Source organism: Castor canadensis, chromosome 5 (assembly GCF_047511655.1).
Source record: "Castor canadensis chromosome 5, mCasCan1.hap1v2, whole genome shotgun sequence".
NCBI classification, from domain to species: domain Eukaryota; kingdom Metazoa; phylum Chordata; class Mammalia; order Rodentia; family Castoridae; genus Castor; species Castor canadensis.
In genome coordinates, this window is record NC_133390.1 from 82420375 (window position 1) to 82436261 (window position 15887).

Below are 15887 nucleotides of genomic sequence, written 5' to 3' on the forward strand. Positions count from 1 at the left end.
CCAGCTACATGGGAGGCTGGATGAGTATGAGGATTTTGGTTTGAGGTCAGCCCTGGGAAAATACATAAGACTCTGTCCAAAAAATAAAAAGGGTTGGGAATGTGGCTTAAGAGGAAGAACACCTGCCTAGCAAGCAGGAAACCCTGAGTTCAAATTCTAGTACTGCCCCAATATTTTTTTGAAGTTTAGAGACCAGAGGCTTATGGAGATACAAAAATAATAGCTAATGTTCAGTGAGAATTTACCATGTGGCCAGCATGGTTTTATACCCTTAACATCTTTATTCTTGCCACAAACCTAGAGCAGATGTTATTCCTACTTTGTAAGTAAGGAAACCAAAGAAGTTAAGCATCTTGGCCAAGGTTGCATAGTTACTTATTGCTGAAAATCTGCCTTACTTCTGACAACCTACTCAGAAAGAGTAGAATTGAGATGACAGCCTTGAATTCTAGTTTTGAATTGAGTACTTTTTTCTCTACTGGACAACATGGGACCTGGAGGTGAAATTTGACTTGAACCTTCTAGGAGTAGCTGGTCTTCTGATCATCTATGAACTGTGAGAAAAGTAGCAGACTATAATATATGGGCATATTTTTATTTTTCACACACACCTAACTCACTTCTTAAAAATATACAATAGATTTTTTAAATAAGGGTAATGTGATAGAACAAGAAGAGAAACATCCCAGAGATATAGACTAAGAATAGTTCCTGCAAATGAGTGCTAAATTTAACTCTGATAATCCATGCAGTTAAGTCTAAAAGAAAACAGACGCTGTGACTTTGAGAATACTACTTGATCTCTATCATCTGAGTTCCCCCATTTGTAAAGGTGAAACATGGTAGTACCCACCCACTTTGCAGGGTTCTGAGGAAGACAGGCTAATGTATTTAAAGTACTTAAAGACTCTCTGCATTTGGGAGGCTCTCCATGAGTACAAGCTGTTATTAATTGCCATGGAAGTTGTAGATCAAGGCCCTGGGAAGAGGAGCTGAGCATCATTGGTCCTATAAGCCATCGCAGATTCTCTATGTCTATGGCAGTGGGACATTTGTTTGTTTTACAGTGGCCTGTTCTACAGCATCTTCACAGACCAGTTGAAATGCAACCTTAGTGTGATCAATCTGGATCCTGAAATCAACCCCGAAGGGTTCTGCATCCTCCTGGACTTCATGTACACATCTCGGCTCAACCTGCGGGAAGGCAACATCATGGCCGTGATGGCCACAGCTCTGTACCTGCAGATGGAGCATGTTGTGGACACGTGCCGAAAGTTTATCAAGGCCAGGTGAGCTGCCACTTAGGTGGAAGCCTTGGAGACAGGAGGGGTGGTTCTGGATCAAAAATCCTTCATAATTCATGCATACAGGAAAAAATAGTCCTTTCGAGCTTCTACATTTCCACTATTATTGAACCCTTCTTTTTTTTTCCTCCCCAGTACTGGGGTTTGAACTTAGGACCTTGTGCTTGCTAGGCAAGCCCTCTACCACTTCAGTCAAACCCCTAGCCCTACTTCTATCCTTCTTAACTCTTGAACTCCAGGAAAACTTGACCCCTTACAGCTATCCAGATAGGTCCTATGCATTGCCACCTCCTGTTTTCTTCTTGGCCTTTCTTCCCACCCATCTTGCAAGGCCAAGCCTGGATACCAGCATCTCTGCAAGCTTTTCTGTTCCTCCTTTGGCTCTTCTTCTGTGTTCAGGAGCATCTTGCTTGTCCTCAGCCCTTCCTTCTCTTTTAAGTTTGCATATATATTTTAGTTCTCCCTAAGATCTGTTACAACTATTTACCTATGTCCCTTGGTACCCTACCAGGCTGTGAGCTGCTGTAGTTTGTAGGAGCTGCTTTTGCTCATATTTTGTATCGCCCTGCTCCTATTAGGGAAGACAGTTAGTAAACTGAATTGAGTTCACTGGGTCTAAACCCCTGCTCAAGGGTTGATAAACATGAAAAGTGAGGGATCCTGAGAACCAAAGAAGGGAAGCGCTTTGCTAAATGGAATGAGACTCTGGGCTTAACTTCTTCAGAACCATTTGGCCCAGCTGCTCTAGGATGATTGTATCCTCACTCAAAAGAAGGGTTTTCCAGCCTGAATTTGGTCACTTTCAGGAACTAGGAACTCAGTGTTCCCAGAGCCACACAGTCCACTCTGGACAGTTGGAAACTTGGCTTCTGCAGCATCTGCTCCCTGCTTCTTGTTCACTGTGGTCATGCTGAGCTGGCTTTTTTTTCCCCTCACGTAATGTCCCTTCAAGTATTTGTAGTCAGAGCTCTTTGTCTCCTGTGGGTGATAATGGTGGCAAAAATCATTATTGGTGTCATTTGCTAGTACTTTCCATAGGCCAGTCCTTGTGCTCCGAATGGTTAAATAACCTACCACAGGTCACATAGACACCAAGTGGCACAGCTGGTTTTGCAAATGAGGTCTGGCTGCTCCAGAGCCTGTGTTTCTTGCCCTGGCATTCACTGCCTACTGTCCATCATAAACTTCCCTGAGAATCTATTTAATTATGGGGCAGATCTTTTCTTTGATAGCAAACTAGTTTGTTTATGATCCTCTGGAAGAATAGTACCTGCATGGTATAATCCTTCTCTTCTTGTTTCTGTATATGTAAAATACCTGCTTTTCTTTCCTTGTAGGATTTGCGTGTGTGAAAAGAGATGAGGGCTTTGAAAGCTTTATGTAAGCTAGAAAGTTCTATAACATCAGAAGAGTTATAGATTGCCAGACACACATACACATGTGCCTTCAGTTTTCAAGCTCCTGTCTAATCAGTCACTAAGTGTGTAACTCATCTCCCTTCTCTGGGCCTCAGTTTCCTCGACTGTGGCCTAGATTGCTAGATTTCCAGTGTCAATGCTGTGTAATTGTGTTTCCCTACACCACAGCCACATTCTGCTATGTCTAGCTGACTTAAGCACAGATGTGGTTACATAACAGTGTCACTGGAAGGTCATCTGCTGAACAGCTCTAATTTTGTGTCCTGTGGCTTTTCTCTTTTTTCTCCAACAGTGAAGCAGAGATGGTTCCTACCATGAAACCTCCTCGTGAAGAATTCCTGAACAGCCGGATGCTGATGCCCCAAGACATCATGGCCTACCGGAGCCGTGAGGTGGTGGAGAACAACCTGCCACTAAGAACCAACCCTGGCTGTGAGAGCAGAGCCTTTGCCCCCAGCCTGTACAGCGGCCTGTCTACACCGCCAGCCTCTTATCCCATGTACAGCCACCTTCCGGTCAGTAGCTTCCTCTTCTCTGATGAGGAGCTGCGAGATGCCCGGATGCCAGTGGCCAACCCCTTCCCCAAGGAGCGGACCCTCCCCTGTGATAATGGCAGGCCAGGCCCCAGTGAATACAGCCGTCCGACCATGGAGGTACCCCCCAGCATGTGCCACAGCAGCATCTACTCACCCAAGGAGGCAGTCCCAGAGGAGGCACGAAGTGACATGCACTACAGTGTGGCTGAGGGCCCCAAGCCTGCTGCCCCTACAGTCCGGAATGCCCCATACTTCCCCTGTGACAAGGCCAGCAAAGAAGAAGAGAGACCTTCTTCGGAAGATGAGATTGCCCTGCATTTCGAGCCTCCCAGTGCACCTTTGAACCGGAAGGGTCTGGTTAGTCCACAGAGCCCTCAGAAATCCGACTGCCAACCCAACTCACCCACGGAGTCCTGCAGCAGCAAGAATGCCTGCATCCTTCAGGCCTCTGGCTCCCCTCCAGCCAAGAGCCCCACTGACCCCAAAGCTTGCAACTGGAAGAAATACAAGTTCATCGTGCTCAACAGCCTCAACCAGAATGCCAAACCAGAGGGGCCTGAGCAGGCTGAGCTGGGCCGCCTTTCCCCGAGGGTCTACACTGCCCCATCTGCTTGCCAACCATCCATGGAGCCTGAGAACCTTGATCTCCAGTCCCCAACCAAACTCAGTGCCAGTGGGGAGGACTCTACCATCCCCCAAGCCAGCCGGCTCAATAATATTGTCAACAGGTGATTTCAGAGACCACTGGGTCTGAGGTCAGGGATTACCTGGGCACAGCTCATTTCTGCTGATGGATGCAGGAGCTGTGTTCTCTTTTTTGCCTGAAATGCTGAGCATCTTGGCAGGTAGCATTAGTGCCTGAGTGAATTAAGTAAGGAAGTATTTTATGCTTTAAGTGTGTTTTTCATAGCAAGAGAGATCATTCCCTTCTATGAGAAAAGGTAGTTCCACAGATCGAAAAGGCACTTCCTGTGGTCTTCATGTGACAGGGGACCCTCATACTTCCCTCAGACTGACAGAGTCTGTAGGTTGCAGTATTGAGGGAAAGCCACTGGGCCAGGGAGTGGAGTTTGGGCTTGATTTGGTCCTGACTTGTGCTGTCTTGCAGATGGTGTTTGGAAGCAAGCTGGAGGGTGACCCTGAGCCCCAGAGCCAGAGTGGGGTCACTGTAGTCTCTGGGATAGTCTGAGCACAGGGAGGAGTGGCATGGAGGCCATATAGACTGTTCTTCCCTGCGGCTCCTGCTGCAGCTACTGAGGCTCTGTGTTTACGTCCACAGGTCCCTGACAGGCTCACCCCGCAGCAGCAGTGAGAGTCACTCGCCACTCTACATGCACGCCCCCAAGTGCACATCCTGTGGCTCTCAGTCCCCACAGCATGCAGAGATGTGCCTCCATACTACTGGCCCTACATTCCCCGAGGAGATGGGAGAGACCCAGTCTGAGTACTCCGATTCCAGCTGTGGTGAGTCTCTTCCCCTTTGCCAAGGAAAAGGAAGACCCTTTACTCCATCAGTTTTGTGTTTTCATTTTATTTGTACTGTTGTCCATTTGGGAGACTTTCCCAATTAAAAATCCATTAGTACTTAAAATCACCAACGGATCACCCTACTCTCTGCCTCTCAGTGAACTGGGCTGACCAAAATAAGGGGTAGAGTATTGGAGTTAACCTGGGATATTGAGACTGACTAAGCAGTCTTCAGCTTTGTTCTAGCAAAGGTAGTTTGCAGGACTGGCTGGAACTCCCTGAGGTTTCTCAGTCTCTTTGAGCTGGAACTGCATTGGCCTTTGTGCATGTTAGTATTCCCTGCTAGATGTCAGATTCTCTGTGGAGAAATACCTGGCCTTATGCATTTCCCTATCCTCCACAGGTCCTAGTAGGTCCCTAGCATGGAGGAGGTACTCAGAAAATGCTAGCAGAATTAAGTTAGTTGGACTGAATTATTAACATTTCTGGATAGCCAGTGATTGGCATCCCAGTTTTTATTAGATAAAAGCAGTGCTGGCTGTTCTATTATGACCCAGTCAATACCTAATCAGGGTTAAATCACCAAGACATGTCATTTTCAAATTCTTATAATAAAAATTAAAAAACCAGTTGTTTATAGTGAGAGGTTTGGCACAGGATCATAGATCTTTACTCAAAGGGAGAGCGGGGACTGTCCCTTCCTGGTAGCCTTGCTCTGCTCTCCAGTTTCTCCTCTCTGGGCCTCTGTTTTTCCACTTCTGCCATCATCTTTGGTTCCCCATCTCACAGAAGGGTTTAGGAGGCATAAAATTCAGACAGGTGCAAGGATGAGTATGGAATCTTCATCATGAATCCCTCCTTCAATGACTTCAAAGTAGAATGGAATTTGACTTGGATCTCATGTCCCTACAGTGCTTTGATTTATTTTGTGTAGTAGGCAGGACAGAGATTGTTATCCTGACTTTGGAGATGGAGACACAGAGAGAGGCTCGGAGGGGTGAAGGGTCTTACTCCAGGGCTACTGTGTGTGAATGTAAATCAAACAGTGAACTAATAAGAAAGGGAGTTCTTGGAGCTCCTGGGGAGAATGTAGAACTCTGTCCCTCTTTCCTCAAACGGGTGCAGGACATGGGAGCCTGTTCGTTTGAACTTGCCTTGCATACCCAATATTCAGTCTGTCTTTAATCTTTCTCCTCCATGACTGAGATTCTAAATGATAAAAAAAGTGAAACCCCACAGGTCCCTTTCTCTGGGGCTTCCATGAGTGTTGGTGGGGGACTCTGGGGGCCCAGTTTGGGTAACTCCAGAAGAGGGAGGCCTTAGAGCCCTATCTCCCTCATGCTGACGTGGTGTCCATCCACCCTCCAACAGAGAACGGGGCCTTCTTCTGCAATGAATGTGACTGCCGCTTCTCTGAGGAGGCCTCGCTCAAGAGGCATACGCTGCAGACCCACAGTGACAAACCCTACAAGTGTGACCGCTGCCAGGCCTCCTTCCGCTACAAGGGCAACCTCGCCAGCCACAAGACCGTCCATACGGGTATGGCCCTGCCCCACCCCACCTGAGAATCCCAGGATTCTCAGGGGCAGGACACGGAGAGAATTCTAGGGAAAACACTATGGGGCCTTGGACCTGGTGGAATGAGGCAAGAAGTAGGCCCTGTACTGCCCTGAATGAGGGGCTTAAACCTGTATTGTCCTCACTGAAGAGCTTGTCCACTCCCTGTATTCTTTGTCTTTCCTCTGAGACTCTCTGTCCTGCTTCTCTGCCTTTGCTGAGGTTAGAAGTGTCAGTCCCGCTGTACAGATGAAGAAGCTAAGGCTTCTTCAAAGTGGCAAAGTGGATTTTTGTAAAGTCAGGAAAAAACTAAAGGCCTCTTGATGTCCTCCAAGGATTTGTTCCTTATCGATCAACTGGCATTCCATCATACAACTTGATTGCTGTGGAAGTTTACTGCCTCCTAAACCTAGTGGCCCCATTATCCCAGAAACTTTCCATGGTGAAAGGTTTAGCTCTTTGATTGATTTCCTCTGCCTGACCCACACCCTGCCCCTTTTGCAAGTGGAATACAGCAGTATTTGCCACAAGTGGAAAAGTATGATTGCTCTGAAGAGAAACCAGAGCAGCCTGGTTGTATCTCCCAGGTGAGGGTGTGGCCTATTGCACCAGCCTCATCCATGGGAAGAGCCAGAAGTTCTTCCCAGGTCATCTAAACTAGCCCCACCCATTCATAGAGGGAAACTGAGGCCCAGAGAAGGACAGTATCTTGCCAAATCCTGCGGGTAGATGATCCCAGCCTTCCAGGAACTTCCACTCCTGACCCACAGCTAACGTTGTTTCTGCCCTGCCATGCCACTCCTCATTTCTCAGCCTTGTCCCCTGCAAGGTAGGCTGATGTCTGAGTGAGAGAGGGGGCAAGGAATCCAGGGAACAGACCTCTGGAGAAGGGAAGGCACAAGAGGCCTCGGAGAGGGGCAGTTTACCTTGACATCCATGGGCCAGGGCCAAAGGAGACCTTCTCTGTTGAATATGGCTTTCCCTTTTCCCTTTCTCTGGGTAACAGGTGAGAAACCCTATCGTTGCAACATCTGCGGGGCCCAGTTCAACCGGCCAGCCAACCTGAAAACCCATACTCGAATTCACTCTGGAGAGAAGCCCTACAAATGCGAAACCTGTGGAGCCAGATTCGTACAGGTAAGCAGGCAGCCTGGTGAGCAGATCCCTGGGCAGGTTGAGGACCTGCCAGAAGGTCTTAAGCCCACCCTGGCAGAGCCTCTCATGCTGGACTCTTCCTTCAGGTGGCCCACCTCCGTGCCCATGTGCTCATCCACACTGGAGAGAAGCCCTATCCCTGTGAAATCTGTGGCACCCGCTTCCGGCACCTTCAGACTCTGAAAAGTCACCTGCGTATCCACACAGGAGAGAAACCTTACCATGTATGTAAGCCCCTGTGACCTCTGGCTGACCTGGGAAGAGGGGATGGAGGGTGAGGCAGTGAACTGTCTGCTCCAATCAGAAGCATACAGTGTGGTGGTGACTGTTGAGCTGATGGTTGTGAGACCCAGATCTGGGCCTGGTTGTTAAAGAGATCCTACTTGACAATCCTAGGTCTCAGTGTGTCCATCTTTGAAATGGAGGCATTGGACTAGTTACCCCAAGCCTTAGGAAAAAGGCCCAGACTATGAAGATAGAGATTTTGGGGTCATTCATTCATTCCATAGATACTTACTGGGTGCCTACAGTCTTATTTTAAAATAGTTTTAGATTTATAGAAAGGTTGCAGATATTATATACCCAGTTTCCCATGTGTCCCCAGTTTCCTCTTTTGTTAACATCTTATTTGTTTGGATACATTTATTACAATTAATGAACCAATACTGATACATAATTATAAACTGAAGTCCACACTCTGATCCTGTGCTGGATGTATAACAGTAGCTAAGGTGTTTGAAAAGGACCAGTCTTGGAGTAGGAAGAGAACCAGAAAAATGTGATGTTATAAGAAAAAAACAAAAACAAAAAGCAGAGAAAGACCATTTCAAGAAAGAGCAAGTGACCAGTGTATAGAACAGTGCTATGAACAGGCCATTAGAATTATGTCCTAAAGCAGGGTCTCGATGGCTTGCACGTTAAATTTGGAACATTGCATGAGCTAAAAATGCTTTTTTTTTTTTAATACAAAAAAGAAAAGAATAAAACTGGGCATGGTGGTGCATGCTTGTCATCCCAGCTATGACAAGAAGCATAAAATAGGCAGATTGCAGTTCAGACCAGCCTGGGCAAAAAACAAGACCCTGTTTCCAGAATAACCACAGCAAAAAGGGTTGGAGGTGTGGCTCAAGTGGTAGATGCCTGCTTAGCAACAGAGTTTAAAACTCAGTACCACCAAAAGAAATAAATAGATAGATAAATAAATAATATTTTGTGACATTGCAAGTTAAATGAAGTTTAAATTTCAGTGAACATAGATGGAGTATAATTGGAACACAGCCACACAACTTTGTTTACCTCTTGTCTGTGGTTGCTTTGAGGAGTATGTGGCATTACTCTGGGTGGCTGTGGGCACGGAAACTAATCAATGAATGGTTCACCCCCGTCCCAGATGTTAACCTGAAAATGTGTCTGTTGGGGTTCACTTGTTCATAAGGCTTTGGGTGATGATCTCCTTACTTGCTGTTTGTTCTTGGGGAAAAGTAGTTGCCCTCTGAGTGGCTTAATTTCCTCATGTGTAAAATGAGCCTGAAAATAGTACCTACCCCACGGTGTGGTTATATTAAATTAACTAATTCAATCAAATGTTCAGGTTAGCTTGTGCATTAGTAAGAGTACAATAAACACCCGCTGTGTTGTATACATGCAGAGGACTTCAGAGTTGAGAGTGGCCCTTACGGAAGGAAGAGCAAAGCCTAGAGGGAAGAATGACATGCTCAGGACAACAGAAGTGGAGGCATAGGTATAATGGACCCATGTCTTCCAAGGCCAGGGCTCTTTACTCACTGCTTTGACTTTTTTTCCCAAAAAAAAAAAAAAAAAAAAGAAATATTTACTTATTCATTTATTTATCTGTTTTCTAAATCTATTTCCATTTTTACCCTAAAACATGCTCTCCACCTGAACATATTTTATAGTACAGTCTAGGAAAGCAGTCTAGTACTTGAGCCCTTTGTACTTTCAGTTATTATTTTTAAGACAGGGTCTTACTTTTTGCTCTGGCCTGAGACCACAATACCTTCCGTGTAGCTGGGGTTATAGCTATGCTCCACCATTCCCTGCTTGTTTGTTCATATGTGGTCTTGCCCAGGCTGACCTCACACTGTGCTCCTCTGGATCTCCACCTCCTAAACAGCTGGGATTACAGCATAAGCTAGTGTGCCCAGTCCTATAACACTCTTATTTTAGAATAGTTTTAGATGTACTGAAAGGCTGCAAATATTATATACCAGCTTCCCATGTGTACCCAGTTTTCTCTTTTGTTAACATTTATCACAGTTAATGAACCAATATTGATACATAATTATAAACTGAAGTCCATACTATGCTGGGATTTGCTTAATTGTTACCTAACAATGCTCCTTTTCTGTTCCGGGATCTGGTCTAGGTTAACCCCATTACATGTAGTCATTCATTTTACTTTTTAGTAACTTTTTCCACAAAAACTATCATCAACTATTCCTTGGATCAAAGTGAGAAACAGCTTTACTTGCTAATGCTTTGCTAGGTTATCTCAGTGAACGCCCTATGAAAGAATGTAACTGCATATTGAAAAACATCTGAGACTCCAGAATGTCCTCGAATTCAGATGGGTCCAATCCATTTGTCCAGACACATTTGAGTCATTGCACAATTTGCCTGAGAGGCGTGTTCTGCTAGGTACTAGGACAAAGATGAAGTTTTGTGATATTATCCCCTTGATACCTAGGGATGGCTGTGTGGCAAGGTTCTGAATGTGAGATCCAAAGGCGAGAGGGATTATTTTTATCTCAGAGAGATTCAGAAATGCCTTAATAACTAGGCAGGTTTGCACCTGGGCTTATCTTTTGGATAAGACTTGCCTGGTGCGATTAAGTCAGAGAAGGATGTCTCAAGCCAGTGGAAGGCATGAGTGACACTTTGGAAGGCAAGGCGGGGCCCTTTGCACAATGTTTGCTAATCCCTAGCGGAAGCCCAGATTTAAACGGCTTCTTAACCTGGCTGCCTTAAGTCCTACTCAGGGAGAAATCTCCTTCTCCGGTTCTCTAAGTCACGACTCGTTTCCTGGGTTGATGACAGCTAACCGCGTGCTTCTGGTGTCTCTCTAGTGCGAGAAGTGTAACCTGCACTTTCGTCACAAAAGCCAGCTGCGACTTCACTTGCGCCAGAAGCATGGCGCCATCACCAACACCAAGGTGCAGTACCGCGTGTCCGCCACCGACCTGCCTCCGGAGCTCCCCAAAGCCTGCTGAAGCATGGAGTGTCGATGCTTTTCCTCTCCAGCCCCTTCTCAGAATCTACCCAAAGGATACTGTAACACTTCCCCTCATCCCATGACGTAGTGCCTCTCTCATCCACTAGTGCAAACCATCGCGGGGGCGGGCGGGCGGGCGGGGCGGGGACCGGGTGCGCCTCCCTTCCCTCACTGCCGTAAAACATTAAGAAAATAATATCGCTTCTTCTCCTATGTGTAAGGCGATCCATGTCAGCAAAAAGCAAAATCATTTTCTATATCAAAGTGGGAGAGTAAGGATGCAAAAGTTCTGACTTGACTTAGCCTGCGAAATGAGGAATGTATATGTTTTGTGGGAACAGATGTTTCTTTTGTATGTAAATGTGCATTCTTTTAAAAGACAAGACTTCGGTATGTTATCAAAGAGAGGGCTTTAATTTTTTAACCAAAGGTGAAGGAATATATGGCAGAGTTGTAAATATATAAATATATATATATATAATATAAATATATAAACCTAAAAAAGATATATTAAAAATATAAAACTGCGTTAAAGGCTCGATTTTGTATCTGCAGGCAGACACGGATCTGAGAATCTTTATTGAGAAAGAGCACTTAAGAGAATATTTTAAGTATTGCATCTGTATAAGTAAGAAAATATTTTGTCTAAAATGCCTCAGTGTATTTGTATTTTTTTGCAAGTGAAGGTTTACAATTTACAAAGTGTGTATTAAAAAAAAGCAAAAAACAAAAAAAAAAGCTGCAGAAGTTTTGTTCTACTTTTCAGTTTGTATATACCTGTACAACGTCCTCACGGTGCCTTTTTTCACAGAAGTTTTCAATGATGGATGAGCGTGTGCCATCCCTTTTTGAAGTGTAGGCAGACACAAGGACTTGAAGTTGTCACTAACTAAACTCTCTTTGGGAATGTTTGTCTCATCCCATTCTGCGTCATGCTTGTGTTATAACTACTCCGGAGACAGGGTTTGGCTGTGTCTAAACTGCATACCGCGTTGTAAAATATAGCTGTATAAATATAAGAATAAAATGTTGAAAAGCCAAATGAGCTCGTTCTGAAACTCACTCCTTGTGTGGGAATGGGGACATGGATGGGTCCCGCTTGCTCAGTTTGTCCTCCAGTGGGAAGTGCTCTTGAAGGGGAGGGAGTACTGGCCAGTTTGGGCTTGTGGTCATTTGAAATGAAGCTGGAACTTTTCCCTGGTGGATTGGAATAGACTAACCTTGGCTCCCAGCACCAGGATGGACTGCAGGCCCCAGACTCTGGTTATGAAGGACAAGAAGGTGTAGAGGTTGCACTGACTCTCAATCAGCTCCAGGTTGAACTTTCAATAACTTCAGTTCTCACTCTTCGGACACAAACATACCCAACTCTTCCTCCTCTGAGCCTCAGTTTTCCCATTCTGTAAAGTGAGAAAGCTCATCTTGCCTTCTGGCTTTATATGCATGTCTCTGCACTTGGTTATATGGGGCAGGTCAAGGGCTTTTCTTGGCTTCAGTGCATTTGAAGTCTTTGGTGTCTTCTGGGGACTGGCAGATATCTGTGGATGCAGAAGATTTATCAATGGCTAGAGACCAAGTCAATCTTTACCCCTACAGAGATGCTCTTTGACCAGAGTTCTGTGCTGTACTCAGTCACCTCCTCCTGTGGTCTTGAGACCACCGTTTTCCTTCTGGGTCCCCTTCCCAACTTGTCTAGCAAGGGATTGGGTTAACTAGATAATTTATGATTTCATGATTCAGGAGTAAGTTACCCCAGCTGCTTTTGGCACCCACTTTTATTTCACCTCAAAAAATCCCAAGGATCAAGTTTGATTGACAAGACCTGAGAACAGAGAGGGCAAATGAGGTTCTGGTAATTGGCCCAGAGGAAAAAGTCTGCACCCCCTTTCCTGCTCCTGGGTGGCAATGGGGAAGGGACACAGGCCCACTGGTTAGACAGTGGTGTCCCTTGGCAGTGGCTTTGCAGCAGGCTCTGAGCACGTGCTGGGAAGCTTAGGGGAGCTGACCACCCAAAGCCCCAGAGAGAGCTTCAGAAAGTCACACCACCCTCTGCCAACCGCATGGCCTTTCAGCTCAGGTTTCCTTTGAAAATGACTTTAAAGGACTTGCCAGCTTGAGGCCTCAACTCACCCTGCTCTTTGAAAAGAGAGAAAATGATCCCTCTGCTCCCATAGAAACTTGGCAGAAGAACTTACAAAACAGACAGCTTCGGGAATGACAATTCATAAGCCTAAGGGAGGCTGGCTCCAGGTCCCTCTGCTCCCAGAGCGTCTCCAAGTCTGTTTACGTATCATTACTGTTTAGTAGAGAGACAGCGCCGCCAGAGAAGACACTGTGGGTGGTGTTCCAACAGAAGGGGAGGTCAAAGAGTGAGTGACAGCAGCCAATTGATGATCGATAATAAGTAAAAGGAAAACATTTCTAAACAGATAAGCCAGGGCAAAGGGATCATAGAATTTTGTTACAAAAGCATGGCACGAATGCAGATTTTTACCAAAACATGTCACATAAAGCAGGGTATGTGTGATGTTCTGTACATTCTCCTCTAAAAGAGGAAAGGCATTTGAGAAGGTATGCATTAGAGTAGGTGTATTAACTTTCTTACCACTGTGATGTCCCTGTTACAGAATGCCTGACATAACAGGTTTAGGGAGGAAAGACACATTTTAGCTCACAGTTTCAGTGCATAGTCCTTGGCTCCACTGATTCTGGGTCTGTGGTGAGGCAGAACATCATGGCAGCAGGATCATGTAGCAGGGGTACTCACTTTATGGTGGGCAGGAAGCAGAGAGAGAGAGAGAGAGATGGGGGGCTCAGGTACAGCCTTCAAGAACACGACTCCAGTGACCTACTTCTTTCAGTTAGTCCCCCTCCTAAAATTTGAGAGTTTCCAAAAATAGCATCACCAGCTGATGACCAACTTTTCAATACAAGACCCTTTTGCGGGGGAGGGGGGGACTTTATATCCAAACCATAACAGTAGGCCTACAGAGGTGGATGGGTAGACGTAAGCAGAGCTGTTTAGAAGTTGGAAGGGATGGGGTGAGAAGTACGCTCTAGTTCCAATGACTCCTCTGACTCATGAGGGGACCAAGGCACTAGAGGAAAGGTGAAGAGACCTGTCTGCTGCCACCCAGTGACTGGGCAAACATGGAGAAAAGGCTCTGTTCCTTATCCCAACACTAAGAAAGAAGAGATGTTAGTGTTTTATTTTAGAAATGAGGGAATGGAGGCAGGGCTTTGTCCAAGGTTATGCAGTGCAACAAGTGTCCAGGTGTCTGAGTTCACACGAGTAATTGGTTTTTGGAACGTTAACCAGTTTAGTTCAATTATCGAGTCTTAAGCTTCTTGGGAGAAATGGCTTATTTTCTCTGAAACCTGAGTTTCCATTTCTCTGTATCACTCATAGTAGTAATTAATAGCAAATTGTCTCATACCCTACCGGGGGCACACTTTGAAAAACACTATGAGACTTGGAATGTAGAAGAGAAGCAGAGAGCCCTTGGACAGTAGCTGAGTCACATTAATGGCAGAGTACTAGAGTGAGGTCCCCAGAACTGGGATGACTTTTCTGGACCAGATTCCATGAAGCTTGCCATTGTTTGGGGGTTTCTGGTCTTAAGTTTCTAGGAGAGTTCACCTCTTTTATAGTCTTGTTATAATACAGTCCCTGCATTTATTCCTCTCACCCCCCTACTTGGACTGTCTGAGAGGGTCCTTATGTCCTAGAACCAAAAAAAGTGTAATTCATGTAGGTACCCAGGCTTGTGGGATGTTTGCCATTAGGAGGATCCTTAAATATTCTTTAACTAGGTCTAAAACTCTTAATAGTAGATGCTTAAGTATGCTAGCATCTCTCCCAGATAAGACAAAAATTGGTTTACACAAAATACTGTGACCCCTTGGAAAGACAATGTTCCTTCAGTTCCTCCTTTAGAAGACCGGAATCTTCTAAGAAAGGATACATGAGCCCAACCAGCCATGGCTATGGTTCCCTCCATACCCAGGGTAGCATCCAGGGACAGCCAGGCACCATCATCAAAAAGAAGAGAAAGCTTCAGCAATCCACAAGAGAGTGGGCTTCTAAAAAGGAAGATGCCAAGCCAGGCAGGAGGGTCTTGGAGTCTAGGAAGGGGACCTAGTGGGACCATATTCTCCTACAAGCCTTGGGGTGTCTGCTTCTCATTAAATGACTCATTTAACCCCAGATAGTTACTATGCACAGCTAAGAGATAAGTCATGCTCCCCCCTTCCATTTTGCACCTCAAGCAGGCAGGTTGGTTGAATAGCAAGCATGCATTGAGTCAGAATTAGAGAATATTGTAAGTCAGGGAGTGTAGGGATTGCATTCCTTTCCTATAGACAAGGAACCAGGCCTAGAACAGAAAGGCAACATATCCAGTGCCACAACAAGCATCTTTATCAGAGATATCATCTAACTGCTAGTTAGGGCTGTAAAATAGTCCTGGCCCTCAAAGTGTTTGCAGTCAAGTTGAAAAAACACTATTTGGACAATATGGAAGGAAAATTCCAAGGAAACACCAAAATATACAAAATTATGGTCCATAAATGATGATTCTAAAAATTCAGGGACTGTGAGCAGGGGTATGCTCAGAATGGCCAAAGATTCTCTCAGTAGATGATGGGCAGCCTTGCTGAGCTGGTGGTCCGAGGAGAGGCATTCTCAGACTTTCACGGGTCTCTCACTGTTTCTATGGGACCGCAGTGCCTCCTTCTGTCTGGACCAAGCTGTCCTAATTGTCACCAACAGAAGCCAGCTCTGGAGGTGTGTTGTTTACTAGGGCTGCCATAACAAAATACCACAAACTGAGTGGTTTCAACAACAGAATTTTATTGTCTCACAGTTTTGGAGGCTGGATATCTAAGATCATTGTGTTACAGAGTTGGTTTTTTCAGAGGCTATCTGGAAGAATCTGCTCCAGGCTTCTACCCTAGCTTCTGGTGGCTTCCTGGCAATCTTTGGCCCGCCTTGGTTTGTGAAGCATCATCTCTGTCTCTTCATCTTCACACGACCCTCTTTCTGTCTCTCTGACTCTGTCTCTCTCTCCTTCTCTCTCTCTCACACACACACTTGGTGCCTGCATTCAAAATAGTCCTTCTCTCTTTTTTATAAGGACATCAACTACAAGTTCCTGGAAGGCAAAGGAAACAACACAGTGAAGAGACAGCCTACAGAATGAGAGAAAATATTTGCAAT

At 45.5% G+C, this 15887-nt stretch overlaps 1 protein-coding gene and 1 long non-coding RNA gene across 7 annotated transcripts in view; one reads left to right on the forward strand and one right to left on the reverse strand.

Moving 5' to 3' along the window:
• The window catches only part of Bcl6 (BCL6 transcription repressor), a 51735-nt gene extending 40024 nt beyond the window's left edge, over window positions 1-11711 (forward strand). For 5 of the 6 annotated variants that reach the window (XM_074073572.1, XM_020186340.2, XM_074073571.1 and 2 more), the window contains 7 exons: window positions 1068-1289; window positions 3015-3986; window positions 4538-4722; window positions 6097-6264; window positions 7289-7419; window positions 7524-7661; window positions 10524-11711. In XM_074073572.1, coding sequence (XP_073929673.1) covers window positions 1068-1289; window positions 3015-3986; window positions 4538-4722; window positions 6097-6264; window positions 7289-7419; window positions 7524-7661; window positions 10524-10667 — 1960 coding nt within the window. In that variant the 3' untranslated portion in view covers window positions 10668-11711. The remainder of the gene's footprint in view (window positions 1-1067; window positions 1290-3014; window positions 3987-4537; window positions 4723-6096; window positions 6265-7288; window positions 7420-7523; window positions 7662-10523) is intronic. The other variant, XM_020186345.2, reaches the window with a different exon arrangement.
• Window positions 11481-13016, reverse strand: LOC141423270 (uncharacterized). Its single transcript, XR_012447996.1, has 2 exons — window positions 12865-13016; window positions 11481-12207 (listed from the first exon to the last, which is right to left on the reverse strand). It is a non-coding gene; the product is annotated as an uncharacterized lncRNA (long non-coding RNA).
• Window positions 13017-15887: the final 2871 nt, after the last annotated feature.